Source organism: Zeus faber (assembly GCF_960531495.2).
Source record: "Zeus faber genome assembly, chromosome: 4".
NCBI classification, from domain to species: Eukaryota; Metazoa; Chordata; class Actinopteri; order Zeiformes; family Zeidae; genus Zeus; species Zeus faber.
The window spans coordinates 22,337,521-22,362,250 of NC_137191.1; the positions used below are offsets into that span (position 1 = coordinate 22,337,521).

The 24,730-nt window shown below is 44.8% G+C and overlaps 1 protein-coding gene across 1 annotated transcript; it reads left to right on the forward strand.

The window, feature by feature from the left end:
- The first annotated feature begins 16,372 nt into the window (after positions 1–16,372).
- Positions 16,373–22,715, forward strand: ankrd49 (ankyrin repeat domain 49). The gene is made up of 3 exons (XM_079998700.1): positions 16,373–16,421; positions 17,980–18,213; positions 21,724–22,715. Exons 2-3 carry the CDS (start codon positions 17,992–17,994, stop codon positions 22,198–22,200), a joined length of 699 nt encoding a protein of 232 aa, XP_079854826.1. The 5' UTR covers positions 16,373–16,421; positions 17,980–17,991; the 3' UTR covers positions 22,201–22,715.
- The last annotated feature ends 2,015 nt before the right edge of the window (positions 22,716–24,730 follow it).

Sequence of the window (24,730 nt, forward strand, 5' to 3'; positions counted from 1 at the left end):
ACAAATATACCTGACCTTCATTCGTCCAATCCTTGACTATGCCAGCCCAGTTTGGGGTGGGCTGACAAAAGGCCTCTCAGAGGAGCTGGAGAGGGTGCAAATACGATGCTGCAGGATCATCGGCATTCCATCTTCTCTCTTTCTTCAGAATATTCAAGGATGGTTCACCCCCCGCCCGCATGGTTTCCTATCTGCAGTCTCAACCCCCACTTAGTCGCTTGGTCGGCGCAGATAACACGTAGTGCCCACAAGCAGAACCAAAAGACAAAAACTCTCCTTTATTCCTCATGCTTTAAAATTATTTAAAAAATGACCTTTGTATTTTGTTTTTAATTGCATGCATTTCAGGATTCGCTGTTTAAAAACAGTGTTTTTATGCTGCTGTGCCCTGTCTTGTCAAACTTTAATAAATTCAACTTGAAACTTGAAAGATGTTAAATATCAGTAGGCTTATTGAGTTTCATCAAATTATTAAAAAAAAAAATCTACTTCCTACTTCACTCCTCCACTATTCTGACCTTACCCCTGACACCTGACATTTTCTCCAATCATATGTATAATCTGAGCCTAAGGAAAGAGAAAGATAGGGAAAAATAAATATCCTTATCTGTGGTCCTGTTTGGCTTCATCTTTCTCTTCATTTGTTGTAATATTATCCAAAACTGACGCTGGTCAGATGCGGTGGGGCGGGCCTCCCCCTTGTGAGGGCATGGGTGGGCATGGGGGCCCCGTCGGCTTGCCCGTGGGGCGGGCAGCTCGGGCGGGGTGTTGGTCTATCTCCGTGGGGCCGGGATCCGGGCCAGCGGTCCATGCCTTGCGCCCATAGCCCGGGTTCTGTGCCGGCGGGTGCGTCTTGTGCCTACACCGGGGGTTGGTTGTACTGTATGTGTGCGCCCCTGGGGTGCGGGGTCTCCTCGTGCTCCCTGGGACTGGGTCATGCTCCTCGGGGCTGGGCGTGGGGGTTGCTCCACGGCCCTCTGGCTTCTCTGGGGGCCCCTGGGTCTTCCGCGGCCACAGGGCAGGGTGCTCGGGGCTTTCCTGCAGCCGTAGGGTGTCTACAGGGCTGCGGAGTTCGGGGGGGGCTTCGGACGGATGCTGTTCTTTTGTAATAAACCTATTATTTTACCCAAGTCAGCGTCAGCGGTCACTCCTTCTTCATCAATACATTTTACTGCTGCTTATTGTGCTCACTCATATTAAATTTATAATTAAAATGCTCAGGTCATACCTCACTTCATTATAAGCACACAATTAATTAAAACACCACACAAACATGAGAGAACTTTTATTTTAATATATAATAAATAATTGCTGCACTGATGAGAACATATTGAACACATGGGTAAAAACTTTAATTGAAATGCAACCGGCATATTTCCCTTTTCGTCCTGGTCACTGGAAATCCCAGTATCCCCCACAGTGCTATTGTTTTGTCTCTATAAAGGGCCTGTAAACCATGAGAATTAATTCAGCTCGCTTCCTTGTGTCCAAAAAAACAAATTTGTGCTTTTAAAGGCTTGCCAATGGCAGATTGGTTGGTTACGGGGACGTCCCCAGGGTTTTGATAGCCCAAAACAAGAAATTTGTAGCCCTATAACACACAAACAAATAAGCAAAAACACACTTGCAGCTGCGTGTATTAATACATTTACTCAGCTCATAATACATACTGCCTTTATGCTTAGAATGAAACTAAACAACTTTCATACCATGATACTTCCAGGAACCAGGGGCTGCTTTACTGCTGAACCAAAAACACGTCAAGACACTGCTCCCCTACTGTAAATGTCCGCCTGGGTGCTATTGACCCCAGCTAATGACTAGCCCCAAGTAGCAGCTCTACAACCAGTCAGCCAGGGGAACACCCCATTAGATGTTTAGGTCAGAATGTATGGAGGTCAATTGTTGATAATTGGCCACATGAACCAGAAGTGTAATCCGTCCAAGGGATGGATGGGATTTTATTCTTTTTTTTTTTATAATAAAACATGGACAGTATGATTAAATGTATTACATTGTGTAAGATACCCAACACATAGTCTTGTCAAAGTTATTTAATTTGGCCATATCTTGTATTTGTTAATTCAACTTGAGAAGTGTGTAGCATAATTGCTTTAACATGGAATTTAAAAATTACAGCAAAATTATTTATATCTTTGATTTAAAAAAAAAACACCTAAGTTATCAGCAGAGATCATTTTAAGATACAGTAGGTTTATCATCATATTACTTACATATTAGCACTTACGCAATATTTCATTATAATAAAACATTTCAAACCTACAAGGCATTCAATAAAGGGGGAACAGAAGTTTATTCGTTGGACGCAACCTTGTCACAATTAGAATTTTGGGAGAGGTGTCAATCCAAAACACAGCAACAAAAGTAAATATAGACCTTTCGATTTATTTGATCATATTTCTAAATCAAATTAAGCTTGATTAGACACTTTAATTTCGGACACGCTTTGTCCCCTGCCTGATGGAGGGTAACTCCAGGGTTCACAGCCAGACACACACTCAACACACAACAACGATGGAACAATGGCGAGATTGATCGGCTCCACTTTCCACTGTTATCCCTTTGACATTAACAGAGGTGTTTCATAGTGTGGTGAAGTTCGCGACGAACTTCACCACACCACACCAGAACGATTCAAATCTTTTGGGTGAAAAGGGGCAATTCACTCACTTGTGAGTGTATCCCTGCGAACGAATCACTGATTCACTGAATCAGTGAGCTCCCTGTTGTTACATCAACCTCTGAGCATCACGTACAGGGTCCAGACAATTGGAGGGCAGGATGGTGTCAGGACAAGGTGGAGCCTCTCCGAAGTCAAACTGGCGGGAGGGGGCATCAGGCTTGACATTCTTGGACCCCGGGCGATAAGTGATGGAAAAACTGAATCGTCCAAAAAATAGGTCCCAACAGACTTGACGCAGTCGTTTAGCGGACTGAATATAGGCAAGGTTCTTGTGATCTGTCCAAACTATGAACAGCTGTTCAGCTCCCTCAAGCCAGGGCCTCCACTCTTCTAGGGCGAGCTTAACAGCCAGTAGCTCCCTGTTGTTACAGCATAGTTGTACTCTGTCGGGGAGAGATGACGTGAGAAGAAGGTGCAGGGATGAAGCTTGGAGTCAGGACCAGAGCAAAGGGAGAGAACGGCCCCCACTCTTACGTCGGAGACGTCAACCTCGATGACGAACTGCCAAGTTGTATCGGGCTGGACCAGGATGGGAGCTGAAACTGAACGTTTTTTGAGCCGGCAGAAGGCTTCCTCAGCAGCAGGGGTCCAGGCGAAGGGAGCCGTGGGGGAGGTGAGTCTGGCGAGAGGGGCTGCAACTCAGCGCCTTTGGAGAACCCGGCAGACATGGAGCTTGTGTTCAGACAGGTCATGGGAGAAGATCAGAATGTTGTTTAAGTAGACGAAGTAGTTCAGGAAGTCTCTCAGCATGTCATTGACGAGGGCCTGGAAGACGGCTGGGGTGTTGGAGGCCGAAAGGCATCACTAAATACTTAAAGTGGCCTAGCGGGGTGTTGAATGCTTCCACTGCTGAAGACTGTGGCACCATTGCAGCGGTTCAATGGCAGAACTGATGAGAGGCAGAGGATACTTGTTTTTAACTGTGATGTTATTAAGTCCATGATAATCAATACAGGGTCTGTTACCGTGAAAAATTATGGGTTACTGAATATTTAAATAAAAGATGAGACAGACGCGAGTTAGCTCTTGATCAAGGGTCATGACATAGGGATATGTCACAATGTGACGGGCGATGAGCTGACTAGAACTGGTTTTAACTGGTTTCAATGGGAGTTGTCTATTGTGATGAGCGCACACAACTGTGTTTGATTATATGATCATACAATAATACAGTATTGTGGCAAATATATTGTAACATTCCACCCCTTCGAGCATATATTAAAAGGGGAACAAAATATATACGTAAAGCACATTACAACAGAAAAAAAAAACAGCAACCGACAACCAATCTCAAAACATAAACCAAAAACTAAAAACAAGATCAAATCAATCCTTAAATCAATAAAAACCTTAAATCAATCCAAATGTATAAATGTATACTAAGAATAAAGTGGGAACAAATTCAATAAAATAAATAATCATTACACAAGAAATAAACGGAAATGCCTACATATAACACGTTGTATATGGTTATCAGAAAAAACCTAGCCCTTGACGTCCGGTAAAACCCTGTGGGAAACCCAGGAAGTCCTTTTGATGGAGGAGCGAAGGAAAAAGATCACCTTATAACAAGGTGGAGAGTGGCCAGGCTAGAGGGGGATCGGACTGGAGGGACGTGGGGTCCAAGGACCATCTGTTAGGCCCACGGCCTCCCAGCGCCACTAGAGGCCTCTTTTGCCTCATCTGCAGCTCCCCCCTTGAGCCAATTGCACACACCTGGGATCAATTACCTGAATCACTCTACACAGTATTTAGTCTCCAGCTTCCCAGTCATTCTTTGCCAGACCGTCAACTAGCTTACCCGAGTTGTACAGCTACTGGCTCCATTCCTAGTTCCAAGTTCCTAGCTCCGAGTGCTTGTTTCAAGTCTCTAGTCTATGTCTCTTTGTGTCGTCTTCCCCTTACCTGCTTGTCTCCTCTCGTCGACCCAGTCTGTCCGTCCATCTCCAGCCAGCCCGGTTTACCTGCTTGTCTCCGCTAATCGACCAAGGCTGTCCGTCCCTCTCCATCCAGCCCGGTTCCCTGTCTCTCCACCTGGACCCCTCCTCCCGGTCATCATCATCCCTGCCCAGCCATGCTCCATCCATACCTGACCGGGTCCCCCCGGCCAGCTCCACCGTGTGGGCTAATAAACATCCTTTGTCTGCCTCCCGTCTCCCCGTGTCGTGCGTTTGGGTCCCTCCTAGCCCTGGTAGTGACACCATCCAGCAGGATGTTGAATTCTTCACCACCTCAACAACTAACTTTTGGTAGGCAAAGTGGCAGTGGGGAGGGCAGGACTGGACAGTTTTCCCAAGCCACACTATGACAAAGCCAGAGGCAGGGAGAAGCGCCAACTGGTTCAGGATGAGATACGAGCAGAGGTGGAGGAAGACCGCCGAACCAAGATGGTCGACATGTACCAGCATGGTGCCTGGACTAGGTGGGAACATGCAGAACAGCGTAAGATCACCTGGTCAGAGCTCTGGAGAGCTGAACCAATGTGCATAAAGTTCCTCATCCAATCAGTGTATGATGTTCTCCCAAGCCCAGCCAATCTGCATCGTTGGAGCCTGGCATGACATGCCTCCATGCCAACTGTGCCAAAAAAGCGGCACCCTGGAGCATATCCTGAGCTGCTGTTCGAAGGCATTGGGCGATGAGCGGTACCGCTGGCGCCACGACCAGGTCCTTAGGGCTTTGGCAGACACAATCAGCGCAACGGTTCAGAACAGCAAGAACCAGCATACCCGCAAGCAGTCCATCACCTTTGTCAGAGCTGGGGAGAAGGTACAACATCAGCCACACTCCTCAGGTGGGCTTCTTGCCACTGCAAGGGACTGGCACCTCCAAGTCGATCTGGGAAAGCAGCTCAAGTTCCCAGAACACATCTCAACCACTTCACTCCACCCAGACATAGTGTTAACATTGGAGTCTACAAAGCAATTGGTCATAGTGGAATTTAGTGTTCCCCGGGAAGACCAAATTGAAGAGGCCTGAGTACAGGAGCAATGGCTGGAAAGCCCATGGCGAACCAGTCGATGTTGGATGCCAGGGATTTGCCGGCCAGTCATTGCACCGAACCCTCAAACTCCTTGGAGCAAAAGGTCAGCTGTGCAAAAGAGCCATCAAAAACATCTTGGAGGCTGCTGAAAAAGCCTCACAATAGCTGTGGATCCGGAGGGGAGATCCGTGGAGTAGCAGGCCACTTGGACACAAGCCGGGGACCGATCACCCCTGGCTGGGTCGCCCGGGTGAGGGTGTCTGATGATTAGAGACCCGAAACACCGACGACTGACCCCGGGTACATCACTCAAGATGTGTCCAAGTAGCACCACATGGTGTATTCACAAACTGAGGAGCTCCATGCTTATAGTGGAACTGTCTTGCAGAGGGACCATGGAACGCAGCCCACAGCCAGATCTCCATTTCCAGCTCGGCCAGGGGTTCAAGATTCAAGATTCAAGAGGTTTATTTGTCACATACATATACATACTTCCACACATATTTTCAGTGAAATGTCAATGCAACGCACCCGGTGATTACACACAATATGTTCTAGACTGAACACAACTACTACTTAATTTGTACTTGACAAACTAACTGAAACTAACTGATTCCTAAAACGTAATGCAGTCCGGCCAGGCGCGGTGGCCTATGGCTGGCTCTTCCCCCCCTACTCCAGGGGTTCCAGGGCCCTCCGACAGTGGCTGGCGTTGATCCTGGTGGCCCTTTCTGCAACCTTTACTGCCAATGCTGTGATGAGCAGGATCTGGTATGGTCCTGTCCACCTGGGGGCGCCTCATCATTTCCTCCGGAAGTCCTTGACCACTATCCAATCTCTGGATTGCAGGTTGTGGAGTGGTCCCTCCGCAGGGGATGGTAGGGCAGCTTTAATCTGTAGGTGGGTTTGTCTAAGCACAGTGAGAAGGTTACAACAGTAAGTCATCATTACATCCTCTATTCGTTCTGGTGTTTGGGGACCAGTGGGTGCATCCAAGCCCGTGTTCCTGGGCTGGCCATGCAGGATCTCATTCGGTGATAATCCTGTGGAGGGGTTTGTGCGACTGCACATAGCGGTTAGCACTAATGGTAGTCACCCAGTCCATGCCTGTGTCCTCCATTGCCTTAGTCCTAGGGTCGGCAACCTGCAGCTCCAGAGCCGCATGTGGCTCTTTAGCCCCTCCCCCCTGGCTCCCTGTGGCTGACAAAAAATGATATGGAAATGAATAACGGAAATTTTTCAACATTATTGTAGGCCGAAAGTGACTCTTACATTCTTCAATTGTAAAAATGTGTAGCCTATACAACGTATAACATTTCAGTCAACTAAAATGTGCATAAGGTGTTTAAGTTCCGAGTTCCAGCTTTGACGGAATGCAGCTGCTTCGTACGCACGCCACAGGAACTTGACGAGGCGGGGTCCTCGTGTCGAGCAACCAGTCAAAACCGAGTAGTCAGCCCGTTACTCGCGCACATGCAGACATTTCAGCCAATGGGAGAGCAGACAGCTGGGAGTGGATACTGGATAGAAGCAGCAGGCAATACAGTAGCTATGCATTCCAAATCCCCAAAAAGGAAAGCCTTGGAGGAAAAGTGCGTGGACTGATTTGTTTGCTTTCACCACCAACTCTGCTGGCTTACAGCTATGCTTGATCTGCGGCGAGAAATTAGCAAACAAAAAAGATAATATTGAAAGACATTCCAGAACATACACACTGCATTTGTTGAAAAGTATCCGGCTGGGGATAATAGAAAGAGAGCAATCTTGGAACTGCTGCAGAAAGCAGAGCAAATGTACTTTTAAGAATTTTAAGAACTTCAAAGAATTCCCAACATAAATGTATGCAGCAAAAGCAATTAAGGAGAATTAAGTGTTTCACGCTCAAAATTTTATAAGGGAGGACGCCCAGACCCCCCACTTAATGTGTCCCCCTCAATGTTCTTAGCCACTGCTCCCGCCAGCGGGTGCTTTCTGCCAAACCACCCGAGACATCTCTTCGTTGTCCTGCCTCTCATTTGCACTTCATTGCACAAAATATATGTATATATTAACGAATGTTCGTTTTGAGTAATTTTAATAAGCTCATTTAGACTCAATAGGCTGTGATACCTTCATTTTAGGGCTACACGCTGTTTAGTGGCTCCAGACAGATTTTTTTTTTTTGTTGCCCTAAAATGGAGCTTTTGATAGTTAAGGTTGCCAACCCCCGCTTTTATCTGGTTTTTTTTGGGGGGGGGGGTTTTAACCTGTGCTGTCAGCATGCTGGGCATACGACACAGAGTATTTGTATGTCATTACATCATGGACAAAGTTAGTCTGCAAGTGGAGTTCAAGTTCTCAACCTGCAATGCAACACTTTATTAATTCTTAAATCATCAAGAATTGCTGCAATAACTCTGTCTTGTGGATGACCTATAGGATGTCAAGAGCACCTGTGTTTGGTTATACAGAACCACCACCAAACCCCCACTTTGGAGAACTATTTATCAAGTTTTGGGTCTATAAACAACTGATCACTACTCTGAGAGGGGGAGATTCACCACGAGTGAGATAACATATAACCAAAGAACATTTACACGAAAACATGTATGTTGTATGACAAAATGTATTGAAAAACAATTAATTGGGTTCAAGAAAACTAGAACTACAATGGGCACATGGCCTCTTCCTGTTATAGATATGGCAGTAAATGAGGGAGGAAAGAAGAGGAATGCAACCCGAAGGGTGCTGGGGTGCATTTGAAGCAGGTGTGGTGCGCGTGTGTGTGTGTGTGTGATGGGAAGGTTTCCACCGGTGAGTGTACATTACTTATCCCCATTGGTTCTGGTGTATAAAGGTGGTATTATGTCGTGGCCGCTCCAAGCAGCGGAAAGGGCCCCGAAGCCCCTCCTCGAGCTCTGCAGCCGCGTAGGCACCCTACGGCTGCAGGAAAGCCCGAGCACCCTGCCCTGCAGCCACAGAAGACCCCTGGGCCCCAAGAGAAGCCGGATACTTCCGGATACTTCTATCCATTTTGAAAATACGTCTAACACTGCTCGGCAATGTTGTTTACCTCAGCATGGGTTGAGGGTGACAAAGTCCATCATCAGGTAGTCGAATGGTGCATCTGGGCCGGTGTCGCAGACGGCGCCATTGCTTGGCTGCAACCAATGCTGTTGGTGGTACAAATCAAACATTTTTTCAAAATTTTGGAGAATAATTTGTAAATCCCCCTCCCATTATCCCAATGCTTCTGTATTTCACTCACCATTGCCCGCTTTGACACATTGTCCTTCCAATGTGTCAATTTTGCATAATAAGGGTATAAACATTTTGGGGGGAAGGGCTTCCCATTTTGCCCCTCCCATATTTCATTTACCCGGCCGCCATTTTTCTTCCATGTGGCTCGCTCTTGTTTCCCTGTGTTCTGTTGGAATTCTTTGAGGTTTTCCCACGAGGGAGTAGTTTATACGGCTGGTGCCTGCAGTGTGTGTGGTTGCTTTTTCTGTGCGGCCTTGTGGACTTGGAGTATGGGTGTGTGACATGGGGAAGTGGGGCATGGTATTACAATTCCTCTTTCTAACAGCGAGTCAAAAAGGGGGGCAATGCCAATCTCAGCCTCCCTTTTTAAAGGGTACTGCGGTTTGCATGTACCTGTTGTGGGGTAACTCCAGCCATTACATTTAGCAGACGCTTTTATCCAAAGCGACTTACAATTGTTCAAACACCGATGGACGCAGCCATCAGGAGCAATTAGGGGTTAAGTGTCTTGCTCAAGGACACTACAGCATGCTAGCAGGAGGAGCCTGGGATCGAACCAGTAACCTTTAGATTACTAGACGACCAGCTCTACCTCCTGAGCTATCGTCCCCATTAGGCCCACATCGTGTTTGTTCTGAGCCTACAGGTGCTCTGGAACTGAGACCAGGAGCACCTCTTGAGCTTCTGTCAACATGTACTGTAGGGGACCTGTGGCGGAGCCATAATCTTGTTTCCCTGGTACCAGGTGTACGGCTCAGCCGGGGAGGAACACCCTGTTCATAGGTTCTCAGTAGGCCTGGCCCCTGGGTGACCACAGCCCTCCCAGGGTCTTGGCCTCGCAATCCCCCTGTCCATCCAGCTGATCTGTCCACCTCCCCAGATCCTCCCAAGTACATCGAAAAACTTAAACTCTTCCTCATTCAGTCCTACACTTGCCTTTACCTGTGTCTCATCCCAATAGAAATATTTAGCCCTAGCCAGGGTTGTCTCTTCCCTTTCTCAAACCATTTACGCTACATCTTGGGGTCTGCTTTGGCAGCTAAAAATGCTGTCACATGTAAAACTTCTGTGGGCATGACATCTTCTCCCGGACATGCCCTATGAGCATGTCGTTATAACTCTGTCATAACTGACCTTGGACCATGCATTTCTAAATCCCAAGAATAATACAACAAGGGGGACCCAGAGCCCCGAATTTAGCCATTTGATAAGAAGGGTTCACGTCCCTCACCACATGTATCCCTGCCCCTTCACATACAACCAAAATACCGAATGCACACATTAAATCTCGCCCACACAGATTTATAGGGCAAACCACTGACAGTAAGAACGAATGTTTTACATGCTGGCCGGGGCCCTCTCCCTCCCCATCTTCCACCAGAATGGGGATGGTGAAAGGCTCCACCGTCTTGGTCCCTCCGGCCCCGATGGTACAAATATTTTGTCCGTTCAAGGCTGGGACGGGCGTCAGTTCAGACAGCCGTATGACAGAAAACCCTGCCCCGGAATCTCCCTAAAACTTTAACTTTTGTTCCGTTACCAAGAGTGTAACTACGGGCACCTCGGTGGCTGCAGTTATCATAGAAAAAATACACACATGAGGCATTATTTTTTTCATTTTCATTTTGTGGGGTCTGTGTGGTGCTGGTATTGTGGTTGGTGTATCTCTGTACCTGGATGGTCCACTGAATGGTTGTGCCCATCCACATTTGTCCTCGCTGTTGTGCTCTCTGTCCCGCCATCCCCACCCGCCATCGCCTCCGTCATGCTTCCTCTTTAGTTCCTTGCAGTCCCAAGCAAACTGCCCAGGCTTTCCGCAGTTGTAACATAGCAGGTGCCGTCTCTCACTCTGTCCCCATCCTTGGACTCTCATGGGTCCTCGGTCTCGCTTGTCCCTCTGGTTTCAGTCCATGTCTCGTCCTCTGCCTTTCCCCTGGGTGTATTGCAGCTGGGCCATTTGGAACTGTTCCAATCGGTCCCGTTAGGCAGTTTTTCGCTTCCTATCGGTTTTGTCCTTCTCCCTCAGTTGTTTTTCAGTGTGTACAGCATGTGCACACATACTGTCCAGCCGGGCTGTTTCGTACCAGATGCTACTGTCAGGTTATCACCTTTCTGTGTACAGTCCTGTAGACCAAGGTGGACCAATTCATGGTCTGACGGAACAACCCATTGATTCGGTCTTCCAGGTCCCGATACTGGTTGCATCAGGCTTGGTTGTGCGCACCCTGTCCTTCCTCATCGACCCACAGACCGTCCTCCGGGAAACCCCCCCCAACAACAGTTCCAGTCTGCGCCAAGTTTGCGGTGCAGAACCAAATTCACTTCTGTGAGGGTGGGTCGATGCATATAGATCAGGGCGCAAAAGTCTCGTATGAAGTCTTCTGGGCTGTCTTTTTTGGGGTCTGGGAGGTTTTTGCTCTCCAGATTTATTCACACATTACTTCTCTCTTATTATTGCTTCTTTGTCCCACATACCAAAAATCCTCCAATTAGGGCATTGTTTCTTATGCCCTTTAACTTTATCATAATTCTTCGTTCTCAACTGGTCTATTTGTCTTGTGCTAAAACTACCATTTTCGGGAAAAAACAAGTTTCTCCCAGAAGTCCAATTGTAATACCACTATCCCAACCTTTTAGCCGTTTCGTGTCCCAGACATCGAAACCTAAATACGTCCCAGACATATATTTAATTGTTGTATTCTCAACTTAACACGCATAGTTTGGTATAGAATACTTGGCCGAGCCTACGCCTAGCCTACCACCACCAAGCAGAGAACAAATAACAGAAATAAAATGCCCAAAACAGACTCTGAAACAGGATTGCTATACCTGAAAAGGACAGACTCTTACACAGGGTTCCAATACCAATAAAACACCAAACTCTGAAACAGGGTTCCCAAAAAATGAGCTGGTCCCCTTCCAGGGGACCTGGTTCCCCAGGAACACCATTGTCAACCGGCTTCCTTCCCCCAGGGCGATGACAGCACCCATATATAGTGTGTTGGTGTGGAGATAGTCTGGTTGAGCAGCCACACCCGACCTGGATCTAGGTGATTGGGTCAGAGTGGCTGCATACCTGTTGCTCGTATGTTGGTCTTTCGAGCAGCAGGTAAAACCTCCATCCCCGCACACACTCAGGCTAGGAGCCCTGTCATGACACATGTCTATCTGCCCCTGGCTAGTTTTAACTGGCCAACTCTCTACAATAAACTGGTGTTTACAACCCCCTGTCTTCTGTGTCTCTGTGCCGGACGTCCCTGAACACGGCACTTTGGTGGCGGGTGGTAGGCCACAGTGGCACCTGTGCAGGGACTCTCCAGCACGAGGAAGGGACACACAGAGACCATCCAAAGATGCCCCGGAGCCACCAGCGGGTCAACGGGCGGCCCCAGCACCAACCCTCTCCCAACTGGCAGCACCAGCACCCAGGGTGTCTAGCAGCAGCAACCACCATGTGTAACTGTCTGCAGCTAGCTCCTCCGCCCAGCAGCCACCACCGGGACCATTCAGCCAGGCCAATCCTCCAAGCAGCCCCCACAACAGCCAAGTCTGGCCACGCCTTCACCAGCCAGCGCAGCAGCCGAGGCCCCACGCTCCAGAAGGTAGGAGGGGGCAGTCTGTCGTCGCCCTGGGGGAAGGAGGCCAGTCGACCATGCTGCACTTGGGGGACCAACCAACAAGCTTTGTTTGTTGGTTAGTCTAACGAGCAACAGGTAAAACCGCCATCCCCACACACACTCAAGATACGAGCCCTGTCATGACATGTTCCATCTGCTCCTGGCTAATTCCAACTGGCCCACTCTTTACAATAGACTGGTGTGTATACAACATCGTCTTCTGTGTCTCTGTGCCAGAGGGCCCTGAAAACGCCACAAATAGCAATATTTACAAGCACTTGTATACACTTTTCTTGGCTAAGTGTTGCCACGCTAATTGTGTTGCCTATCCCTTAGGCAATTTTTTAACTCAATCAACTCCCTGTCCATTCACTATTCTCCTTCACTTGGGACGTTGCAGCATATGGCTACAACGACACAGGATGAAGGGTGGTATCCACAGTAGCTGTGCTAAGGTTACTCTTGAACTATATAAACTCAATCAACTCCCTGTCCGTTCAGTCCTCTCCTTCACTGGGACGTTGCAGCATATGGCTGTGACAACACAGCACAAACGGCAGTATCCACAGTAGTTGTGCCGGCTTAAGTTCTTCTAGAACTTTATCTTCTGGCTTTCAATCTAGAGGTACTGTACCTCCTCAACACCAGAACAACATATGTAATCACTTTGTGACGACCCCCCGGACAAGCTGTACGTTTACCCGCATCTGGGCTCTGCTCACTCTCATAGTAATTATAACATACATGCTGTTGTCTCTCACTAGACCCCGACCTCTGTATAGTACTCTATTTACAATAAACACAATAAACTCGGCGTTTACTGTACTCAGATTTAATCGAATACACTACAAACCTTTCCTCTCAGTGCTGTAACTGCAACTAACGTACCATGGATGTGCTGTTTTCTGGAAATTTTGCACCTTTTCCCTATGGTTCTTCTGTGCGTTCGGAGGCCGTTAGTGTCAGCCAAACCAATCCTCCAGCACACACAAGACCAACCACACACCAACCAATTGTAGCAACCATTCAACGGAGGATCACTCATACTTTCCACACCATGGTTTTTTCATAACACACATGCACATTGATTATTTTTCATCAGCCTCTGTTTTAGTTCCTTTTCTGATTCAAATTATAATTACAGTACAGGTTCATTGGAAAATAAACTTTTCTGATACCTGCAACCTGGGTTGAGTCCTGCACTGAGACACAAACTGAATTTGCAGAGGAAAAAAGACTCCTTAGAGAGTTTGTGTCTCTAAGGTGCAGGCTGGGCCTCGTCTTGGTCGTCATTCTTATAGTATTTAACGGGCCCGGGGGCTAAACTATTAAAGGCTGTAGTTCATTAATTTATTCTTAATCTCTGTCTTGATTTGCACTATTTTGCTGCTGAATTTCCATTTCCAAGAAATGAACAAAGTATTATCTTTAAATGCCAAGTATTTCATGTGATGGAGGGTTGTCTCAGGAGAAATCATTTCATCATCAGTGCTTGATAAATACTGTACATGAGGGGCAAAGACAATAGGGCAATGTATCACAGCAGATTTGGGTAATGTGCTTGTGCAACAGGGTAAAAGGGGTGTATAATTTCATTTATTTACAGTTTATTTGTATTTACATGGAGTGATGGAAAGGGTGTGGATAGAGTGTCGTCCAATTGATCCTCTTTCCACTTGTGGTCTCCTCTGTTCTGTTCTTCTATTAATTATCTTTTCTACATCTGTTTATTCTATATCTATCTATGTGTCTAATATATATATATTCTATATGTGTAATTTATATCTATAGTCTAATATACACTATCAGCCACAACATTGGTCCATTATTTCAATGGCACCTGTCAAGGGGTGGGATATATAAGGCAGCAAGTGACCAGTCAGTTCTTGAAGTTGATGTGTTGGAAGCAGGAAAAATGGGCAAGCGTAAGGATCTGAGCCACTTTAACAAGGGCCAAATTGTGATGGCTAGACGACTGTGTCAGAGCATCCCCAAAATGGCAGGTCTTGTGGGGTGTTCCCGGTATGCAGTGGTTAGTACCTCCCAAAAGTGGTACAAGAAGAACAACCGGTGAACCGGCAACAGGGTCAACGGGAGCTCAAGGCTCATTGATGCGCGTGGGGTCTACCCCTTCTGATGCGATCCCACAGAAGAGCTACCGTTGCATAAATTGCTGATAGTGTTAATGCTGCTATGATAGAAAGGTGTCAGAACACAGTGCATCACAGCTTGCTACATATGGGGCTATGTAGCCGCAGAATGGTCAGAGTGCTCATGCTGACCCCTGTGCAGCACTGAAAGCACCTACAATAGGCTTGTGAGCGTCAGAACTGGACCATGGAGCAATGGAAGAAGGTGGCCTGGTCTGAGGAATCATGTTTTCTTCTACATCGTGTGGATGGCCGGCGTTCTGGTCTGATTCAATTGAGCATCTGTGGGATGTGCTGGAACAACAAGCCTGATCCACGGGGGCCCCACCTCACAACTTCCAGGACTTAAAGGATCTGCTGCTAACGTCTTGGTGCCAGATACCAGAGGACACCTTCGGAGGTCTTGTGGAGTCCATGCCTCAGCGGTGTATTGCTGGAGACCCAAGTACATGCAGTGTTGAATTTGGTGCAATTTGAACACGCGACACGTGTAATACTAATAAACTTTCAATAAACAACCAACAGTGATAAAGCGGGGGGCGGGGTTTCAGGGCTCTGCGGCTGAGCCACAAAGAGTGTTTCCCCGGTGTATGACTTTAACTGACAGTTTCATCTTCCGTTGTGGAACACAGGACTAAATCATTGACATTTTGTTAAACTGGGCCATTAAACATATCGTAGAAAGTCTTCAATTTTGAACGGGCATGTACTAGTATATTCTAAATCTACTTATTTGTGACATTCTGTTATTATATTATTTTGCAATGCTATTTACTATATACTATTTTGCAATGACAGTGATATATGTCGACTGAACAAATATAGTTGTATTTACATTTTGGTACTCAATGGTACAGTCAAAATATGATGGCATGATATGCTGCTGGTACTTTGTTCCGATCAGGTATAAATAGCATGGTAACATCTATTTTGGTGCTTATTATGTATGATCATCATACCACACGTAGACATATTAGATGGAATGTATTCTTTGTAGTAAATATCTTGAAGAATGTTTATTATAATCATAATTATTTTCTTTTATTCTAAAATGTATATTTATGACAGAGTTTATGCTGCATTTCCAGAAGAGTCGGAAATCGGTAAATCGATTTTCCCACCTCTCATTTACAACCATCTGTACGGGGGTTAATATTGAGGAGTCATTTCAAAACACATCCAAAGAAACTTTATTCAGGCCCTTCGCAATCCGTCCCGAAATTGAGACTAGGGACTCAATTGAGACTGGGGTTTCCTCCACCTCGCGTCAGTAAGGACCCCCACCAAAAACATGCACCCATCATCGTCTGACCAGCGATGGACACTTATCACCTGGTCCCCGGGCGCGTCCACGTATGCTGCCCACTGCTCCTGGCTGTGCCCCCGGAGGAAGGACAAGCCAGGATGGGTCAAAAGCAGAGAATCCATTTCACCGGCCACCATTAAAAAAAGCATGTGCATGTGTGTGTGTGTGTGCAAGCATCTGTTATGGTGTGGTGTGTTGCGTGATGAATAAAGACCGTTTCTTTCTTTCTTCTTCTTTTCCAAGTAGGGTGTCCGATTTTTCAAAGTCACCGGAACGCAGCACTACTGCCGACGGGTATTGTAGTTCTTATGACATGCTCTTACATTAAATATCCTTTGGCAAGAACGACATCTCCCAGGAACACAGCAACAGCGACTGTCGAACGAGGGTATCGTGGTTTGTTTTGGAAGTCGGACGTGTGGTAAGTACAATTCGTATTTCCTCGGTTACTAATCGTCTACAAGGTTTAACTTTCGCAACAGCGCTACAATCTTCCACCCCGGGTTCGTCGAATGAGCAGTGCACATTTATTTTCAGCATCGATCTCGTTAGATCGAGATAAAGCTAAGTGCGACAACTGCTAACGTTTGACAAGCATGTCGACCTAGTCATTTCTAGTAATTGGAGTGTAAATGAGCAGCGAAGGGTTCTCTAAGCATTGGGACGTTTACGATTTCAATACCTTCCTGTCTGGAGCTTGTAGTCGATACATCAGACAGCAACGAGTAAAGGAAAACAAGTTGTATATTCTGAGAAATACTAATAATTAATCCCCGATTTCTTTCACTAGGCTAGTAAGTAATTGTACACGCTCGTACTCGTACTCATACTTGTTCATACAGTAGTCCTACAGAGCACAACTTTCTGCTTTTTTCCTTGGAATTGTTGACAAGGGGGGGTATTTATTTTTAGGTTTATTGTATATTGTCATGTTTTCCATTAATATTTGTTTGTATAGTATTTTTTTTCTACTTTTACTTTTTTTTTTTTGTGCTTTGTTGTGTACTTTTATTGTTTATTTGTTCTGATGTGTGCTGCTGTAACAACACAGCAGTTTCCCTCTGGGGAGGATGACTACAGTATCTATCTAATATATTCGAGTATATCTAGTAGGCCGAAGAGTATGGGGATGTCGGGATAGGTGATATGGCCAAAATCTTCTATATTGGTGTGTGAAATCATATATCACTCACAGTCATGGCATACATCCCGATCTATTTATTTTTATTTTTATCTATCTTTTGATTTTGTGCATCTTTGCCTTTTCATACTCTTGTATTCTAAATTAGTTGGCAAGTATTCAATGTAACGTCCCAAATACAATCTGATCATGAAATTCACCGGAAAGAATCGAACCACTGCCCCTCCATACAAAAGGAGCACTTATGTGTATTGAGGGGACATATGTGCAGGATCTAGCTTAATTAATTCAGGTTAAGACTAATGTAAAAACTGCTCACGCTCCCGCTGGCCCACGAATTGCACAATTACATTTCACTGCATATATGTATGAAAGTATGTATATGTATGTGACAAATAAAAAATCTTGAATCTCGAATCTTGAATGCCTGGTTTAATTATTTTGCTACACATGGATGATTGCGATCAGATGGAAAAACAAGGGCAAATTGCACTCAGCTGCAAAACTTTATGGCCGTGTTTGCGCCGGCATATCATTAGCGCAATCTCTTTTGTGGATCATCAATCAACGTCGGGATAAATATAGAAGTAATTGTGCAGCCCTAACTGAAGTTCCCCAGGGACTTCAGAGATGGCTGCAGCTAGCATGGATCGTGGTCAACTACAGAATGAGTCAAGCATTGCTTCATGAACGTCATTGTTACATTGGCTGTTTGACTGGCGCTGAGAAGTCCACACTTTGACTTCAGAACAACCGTACAATCCAATCCTCGTGTTTACGAGCCGAGTCAATTTCTACTCATCAATGCCATCACCATGGCACCTTTTTTCCCCGACAGAGATCATGAGCCATGGAGTTCCCCGAAGATTTTAACCAGCTGGAGCTCTTGAAAACCCATGGCCACCTGATCCCCCGCGGGGCCAGCAGCCTGTGGACAGGGGAGGAGGATGGCGGCGAAGAGGAGGAGGATGAGGAAGATGAGGAGCACGGGGAACAATGGTATCTGGAGAAGGAGAGCAAACTCAAAGACCGACCTGAAGAGCTCGTCCTCTGGGCGGCCGAGAAGAATCGTGTAAGTGCTTTTTTCCCTAATGCACCACTTGAAAATCCCATGTTCCTTTTATTTATTTATTTTTTTATTTTTTTACATTTTTTAAATTTTTTTTTTTTTTTTTTTTTAATCGTCTATCTGATGAGATTGCTCCATCTCCAACCTGGGTCCTCAAGGGGCCAAATCTGACTCATTTGTGAGGAGCCTTGGCAAAATCACCGGTTAGACAGACTTCTTTCCAGCCCTATTGGGACCCCTTGAGACAACGCAAGTTTTCAGGGCTTGACGTTTAGCTTTTTCATCCACTTGTTTTTATGGAATAATTGATTCTCATTTTTTTTAAATGATTACTGACGTTAGAATTTAATTTAGAAATTTTAAAGATTTTGAGTAATCATGCTGAGCGTGGCTCAGCGTCTGACGGAGCTTTGAAATAGATATGCAGTTTGCACAATTTTGCAATCTTATCTTGGGTAAACAGAGCTTGTCTTCTGTCTTACTTTCATCTTCTCGTTTACCTTGAAGTAACTCCAAACAGCTGACATTTTCTTTCTTTCTCTCCTCTTTTGGGCAGCAAATACGTTACATCATTTTGGTGTGGTTTGAGTATCGGAGCAATTTTACGAGTACATAAGCACAGTATTGGGCCCAATACCGGTATCGGTGTTAGCCGGATTAACGGGACCCTAGACTGTCCTTGACAACGCTTGGTGGTGACAGACTCAGCTGGAAAAGCTCCGCTTCAGCGAAACAGTACGCGGTTTATTTTTAGATAACATTACATTAAAGAGCACATTTATTTTTCACTTGCCCGATCAGACAACTGAATGAGGCATTCCAATTTCCCTGACACACAGTTTACTTGCCCCGGGCAAGCAGGCAAGCTTTAATGTGAAGCCCTGGGGATGAATGTTTAAAAAAAAAAAAAAAAAAAAACCTTCTTAGCAATTAATATGAGAAGTTTGAGACAGCCGTCCAGCCTGTATTTAGGTTTCAATAAATGGCTGTTGGTGGGTCACTGCAGTCTGTCCCGCGTGGAGTCTCCATTACTCACCTCTTGAAAAACATTAGATTTGAGACCAATGAGAAACTGTGTTGTTTATTCTAGACAGACTTGATTATAATTACTAATAATAATTATAATAGATATAGCTGCAGGCAGCAATACACAGGCTCTAATTTAGTCTTGTTACGTATGTATCACAGATTTGTGAGGTTCCGTAAACCAAGGTTCCCGAACCTGCGCTCTGTGATTATAGGCGGGTACGTTTGAAGCTGACCGAGGGTCTGGCCATGTCACAACAGACGTCACCGAAACTCGTGAATTCTGTCTTTAATCACTCTCCTTTTTGTGGGGATTGGTTGCTGCACTGGGCTCGAGTTGGGAGGAGGGTGAGTTGAGGTCAAATTGGCGTTTGAGGAAGACAAGCCGCGTCCGGGCGGGGGATTTGACATGGTTGTTTCTCTGCTCTGTACGATTGGCTGTGCGTGTCACATGTTTTCATTTATTTCTCCTCTGCTCTGATACTTAAAATGAAAAAAGGCACAAAACAACGGTCAACAACATTAAAAAGGGCGCTGACGATATGGCTTGTGATAAATAAACAAATTTTGAAGTGTGCATTTTAGCTATACAGTTCCTATAGCTTTCTGCTTTGAATAGGTAAACTGCTAACACAGACCCCAAACATTGAAAAGCCTATGCCCACTGAATTAAGAAATAAAATAAACGATTTAGAACATGATTTTATTGAACGAATTGCTCTTGAATACCAAACCAATTAAACAGAACATTAATTTAAATAAGACATTATATCTTTAAGAAATTAAAGTTTAATTTCCCAGCTCCCTTGAAAATATTCTCCTCAAAACTCAACAAAAACATCTCTTCAAATAAAAAATATCTGAGGGAAAACAACTTCAGTGGTTAAATAAGTATAAATTAAATGGCAAATTAAAATAACTAATGTCTGTTGTATTTTTGTCTGTCTTTTTAAAAACATTTCCAGGACAGATATGGTAGTGGCGGGGCCTGTCACTTTAATATATTATGTTTTTGACCGACTTGGGGGTGGGTGAGGAATGTTAACATTTAAATTCCGCCAGCTTACTGTGCATGTTGCGTGTAAATAAAATGATTATGTTATTCATCGCATTTCAGGTCTTTTGCGCTGTGTTTATCGCAGTGACAATGAAAATACAATTTCTGGCGTTCCAGAGGTGCAGGCATGTAATTGGGCAGGCGGGTGGTTGGCGTGTGCCAGACACCTTGAGCCCGAAAAGTGCCAAGGGCAAAAAAAATAAAAAACTGAATAGAAAACACAATAAGGGTCCTGCGGACTGGACCCCTCATCATAATAATAATAATTGTATGTTATTATGTGGGAGAAAAGCTAATTTATTTGGTGTTAAACCTCAAGCTTTACCACAATCCTTCTACATAGATTCTTAAAACCACACTTCAATCGAAAATGCTACGACACGGCACCAATCATCTATGAAACATGAGCGGAATGACTCGGTGTATAAAATGTTAATAGAGGCAGGCCTACATAAGTGTTGACATTTATCTATTCTATCTGTTTTGTTTTTTTTCTGATCTATTTTTGTATTTTTTGTCACTCGGATTTTACTCTGATGATTACTTGGAGCTCCTCACCGATAATAAGTCGAGAATATAACATACAACATCCGGTCCTGCCTCAGGCACATTGATTGAAAGTCGTTTTATTTCTCAAGTTCTATGAATGTATCTGTTTTACCGTTAATAATATGGATCCTGATTTCCATGTGCTGTCAGTTAATCTATTTCACTCTGTCGGCAGTGAGGATTGGATACAGAACGACTATATTCCGCATGATTTATCATCTTTTTTTATCTTAATTACTTTACATCTCGCCTCACAATGTGTCACACAAATTGAAATAAGTTATAACCAGTAATATTATAACCAGTATGGTTATGGTAGTATCTTGAGCCTAAGTGGTTTACTTGCTTGGAAACAGCTGGAGGAATTAGGGACAACGAAATCACGTTTGTGAGGGTTGGCAATTATCATAACTGACCAATTGAAAGATTGGCGTCTTTGCTCACTTCAAAATGGCATCCCACAGAAAAGAAGTCCCGCTTTCAGAAACAAGTGAAGTAATCGCCATAAATCTTAACGGCGTCGATAGTGGAACGAAGGGGGAAAAGGTTCAGAATGTTAATGAACAACGAAGTGTAAAAACAAAGTCTTCATAAAATCAGATAACAGATTACATCCCCTAATATGTCTTTTTCATTCATTAATTATTTCGCGGCTCTGACGAATGCTCAATCCTGATTGGTCAATAGCTGTACTTAGCGGTCAGTGGCAGTGGTGCAATCTTGGTAAAAACAGCTGGAGAAAGTAGGGGGGGGGGAATAGTCAATATTCCCAGAAACAAGCCAGTTTCAGCGGATATCGTCATTCATGTTATGATCCCCCGTAGAATAAAGTTGAATAAGGGAATCCCTCTTGTTCATTTCTGACCATTCCTGTCTCTTAGCTGGCGACCGTCAAGCAGTTGTTGTCCTCCAACCCTCTGCTGGTCCACTGCTGCGACAGGGACGGCTACACCGCGTTGCACCGTGCGGCGTACAGCGGCCACGCCGTCATGGCCGCCGCCCTGCTGGACGCCGGCTCTAAGGTCGACCGCCGCACCGCAGACGGGTGGACGCCCCTCCACAGCGCCTGCCGCTGGGGCAGCGTCGCCGTGGCGACTATCCTCCTCCGCCGGGGAGCGGATGTCAACACCCAGACCAACGGCGGGCTGACGGCGCTGCACCTGGCTGCCTCCCATGCCGGCGCCCCGCCCACAGACTCCGCCCTCATGCTGGAGCTGCTCCTCTCCCAGCGCCACCTACAGCCCAACCTGCGCAGCAGCAGCGGCGAGACAGCCGGCGAGGTGGCCCGACGCAGCGGGCCCCATCACTTCCTGTTCGAGATGGTGGAAGACTGCGTGAACATTCTGTCCCCCTGCTGAATTCAAACACATGCACTCAGAAACACTAGTTTCTTACAATGTTGTCCAACTCCATTTATGTGCTGAAAGCAAGACTGAGTTCTGACTTTTCCTATCTGCCGTTGTTTGAATTTCAAAGACGAGGCATTGATGAGGGAAAATGACAGTGTTCGGGTTCAAAGTAATCAAAATGTTACTTGTACCCCATGATGTTCTTAGCAGATGATTGAGATAATGACAAAAAAAAAGGTCAAAGAGCATTTTCCATTTTCATTCCACCTTAATTGAACTAATGTAAGCTACTTTAAGTATTCATATCTATCATCACATGAAAGGGTCCCGTACCAAACTGTTGAAATAAATGCTGAAAGATGTACATGCTCTGTACATTGTATCCTGCAACATTAATCCTAATACAAAGGATTGAAAGTCTTTTCATTGTTTATAATTATACACCACTCGCAGTTTAGTTTAATATTACTGAGGCAGTAATACTGGTCTATGCACGCTGTGGAGAGAAGAGCTTCATCAATGTTTGACGAACCGGGGGGGGGGGGGGGGGGGCACAGGGGTGCAAGGAAGGAATAAATGAACTGTGTTCTACGCTGTCTGTCTGTCTGTCCTACGTGCAAGAACATTTTTTTCCCTTGGGTGGACCTGTGCCAGTTTGCCATTTATTAAATACTCTCACTTCTACGAAATAGACTTAACTACATAACTGCAGGAAAATCATAAATCTGGCCCGCTCGTGTCAACGTGATTGCCACATGTTCCCAAATGAGTGCTTTCTTGAGATTTGGAAAATGGCATAATGTGTCCCCATTAAAATATTGGTGTCATCACTTGTGCAAAAATGCCATTTGTAAAAACAGCATCTGACAGAAAGAAGGCCCACTTTCAGAGACAAGTAAAATAATCGAATATCACTTTTAACAACATCCATAGCGGAACCTGCTCAAGCCAAGGAATGGACAAAGATCACTACAAACAAAGACAAAGCAACGCAGTCCATTACTACACTAGTAGGGGTCGAGGGAGGTGTCCATACAATGGACATCAGATTACATTGCATAATGAGCCCTTTTCACAGTAGTTGTTTTGAGGTATATCGATGGATATACAGCTGAATTATAAATCTTTAAATTTGAGTGATGAATATTGTATTATCCATCACATGCAAACTTGACCGTCCATTCAATGGAAACATTCAAATAAAACAAATTACACCCATCTTGGCCAATCCAGCTACTGGGCAGTATATTGTTATCAAGGCAACCAAATACTAAGAGCACAGCTTTATTGTTTACTTATCTGACTCAGTGGAACATAAAAACTTTTTTAGAAAGGCTGTTATTTAAAATATGAAAGAAGGCTATCGTTATTGGAAAAATAGTAAAAATGTTCTTCATAATTCCAGATAAATCAGTTTCCTTCTTGAGTGTATAGGTAAAGGTCGCATAGAGAGTTTGAGTCCTTCCACCCTCCATTTCTGATTTGTTTTTTTCTCTTCTCTCTCACAGTGGGCCTAATGGACACTTTGCCATAAGTTTATCTGTAACTTAACTATAACAACAGAGACATCAAATAATCTGTACTTCTTTTTTTCCTTCTTTTTTTACCTGTTCTGTCAGCATGCTTGGCATAGAACACAGAGTATTTGTATGCTATTGCATTTAGGACAGTTAGTCTGCAAGTGGAGTTCAAGTTCACCACCTGCAATGCATCTCTATTAATTCTTAAATCATCGATAACTGCTGCAATAACTCTGTCCTGTGGATGACTTGTAGGATGACAAGAGCACAGTTTTTGGTTACACAGAACTGCAACCAATCCCCCTCTTTAGAGAACTATCTTACCATGTTTGGGTCTTAAACAAATAATCACTACTCCAAAAGGGGGAAAATCACCACGGTTGAGACGGATGGAAGGAACCAAACAACATGTACATGAAAAAAAACGTGTATGTGTGTGTGCGTGTGTGATGCGTGTGTAGTGTCCACCGGTGACTGTTCAGGACTTATTCTAATTGGTTCTGGTGTATGAGGTCGGTATAACAGTACACCGCGTTCCAAATTATTATGCAAATTATATTTTCCTCTGATTTGACTAAATAGTCGATGCAAATCACAGTATAATTTCATAAAGTCATCAAGCGTTAGGGTATAATTTGAATGTTATTGAACAAGCCTCCCTATGATAACAGTATTTTTTTCAAAAATAAAAAACTCAAAATGCACTTCCAAATTGTTATGCACAACAGAGTTTCAAAACATTTTATAGGTTGTAAAGTACTGAAAATGGTCATTTGTTGAATTTGCAGCACTAGGAGGTCATGTTTACTGAAATCAAAAGCTATTTCAATCAGAAACATCTTAACAGGCCAAGTTACATGTTAACATAGGACCCTTCTTTGATATCACCTGCACAATTCTTGCATCCATTGAACTTGTGAGTTTTTGGAGAGTTTCTGCTTGAATTTCTTTGCAGGATGTCAGAACAGCCTCCCAGAGCTGCTGTTTTGATGCCAACTGCCTCCCACCCTCATAGAGCT

Coding starts and splice junctions, on each gene's coding strand:
- ankrd49 (XM_079998700.1), top strand. CDS start 17,992: ATGGAGTTCCCCGAAGATTTTAACCAGCTGGAGCTCTTGAAAACCCAT. Junction 18,214..21,723: donor GGGCGGCCGAGAAGAATCGT/GTAAGTGCTTTT, acceptor CCTGTCTCTTAG/CTGGCGACCGTCAAGCAGTT.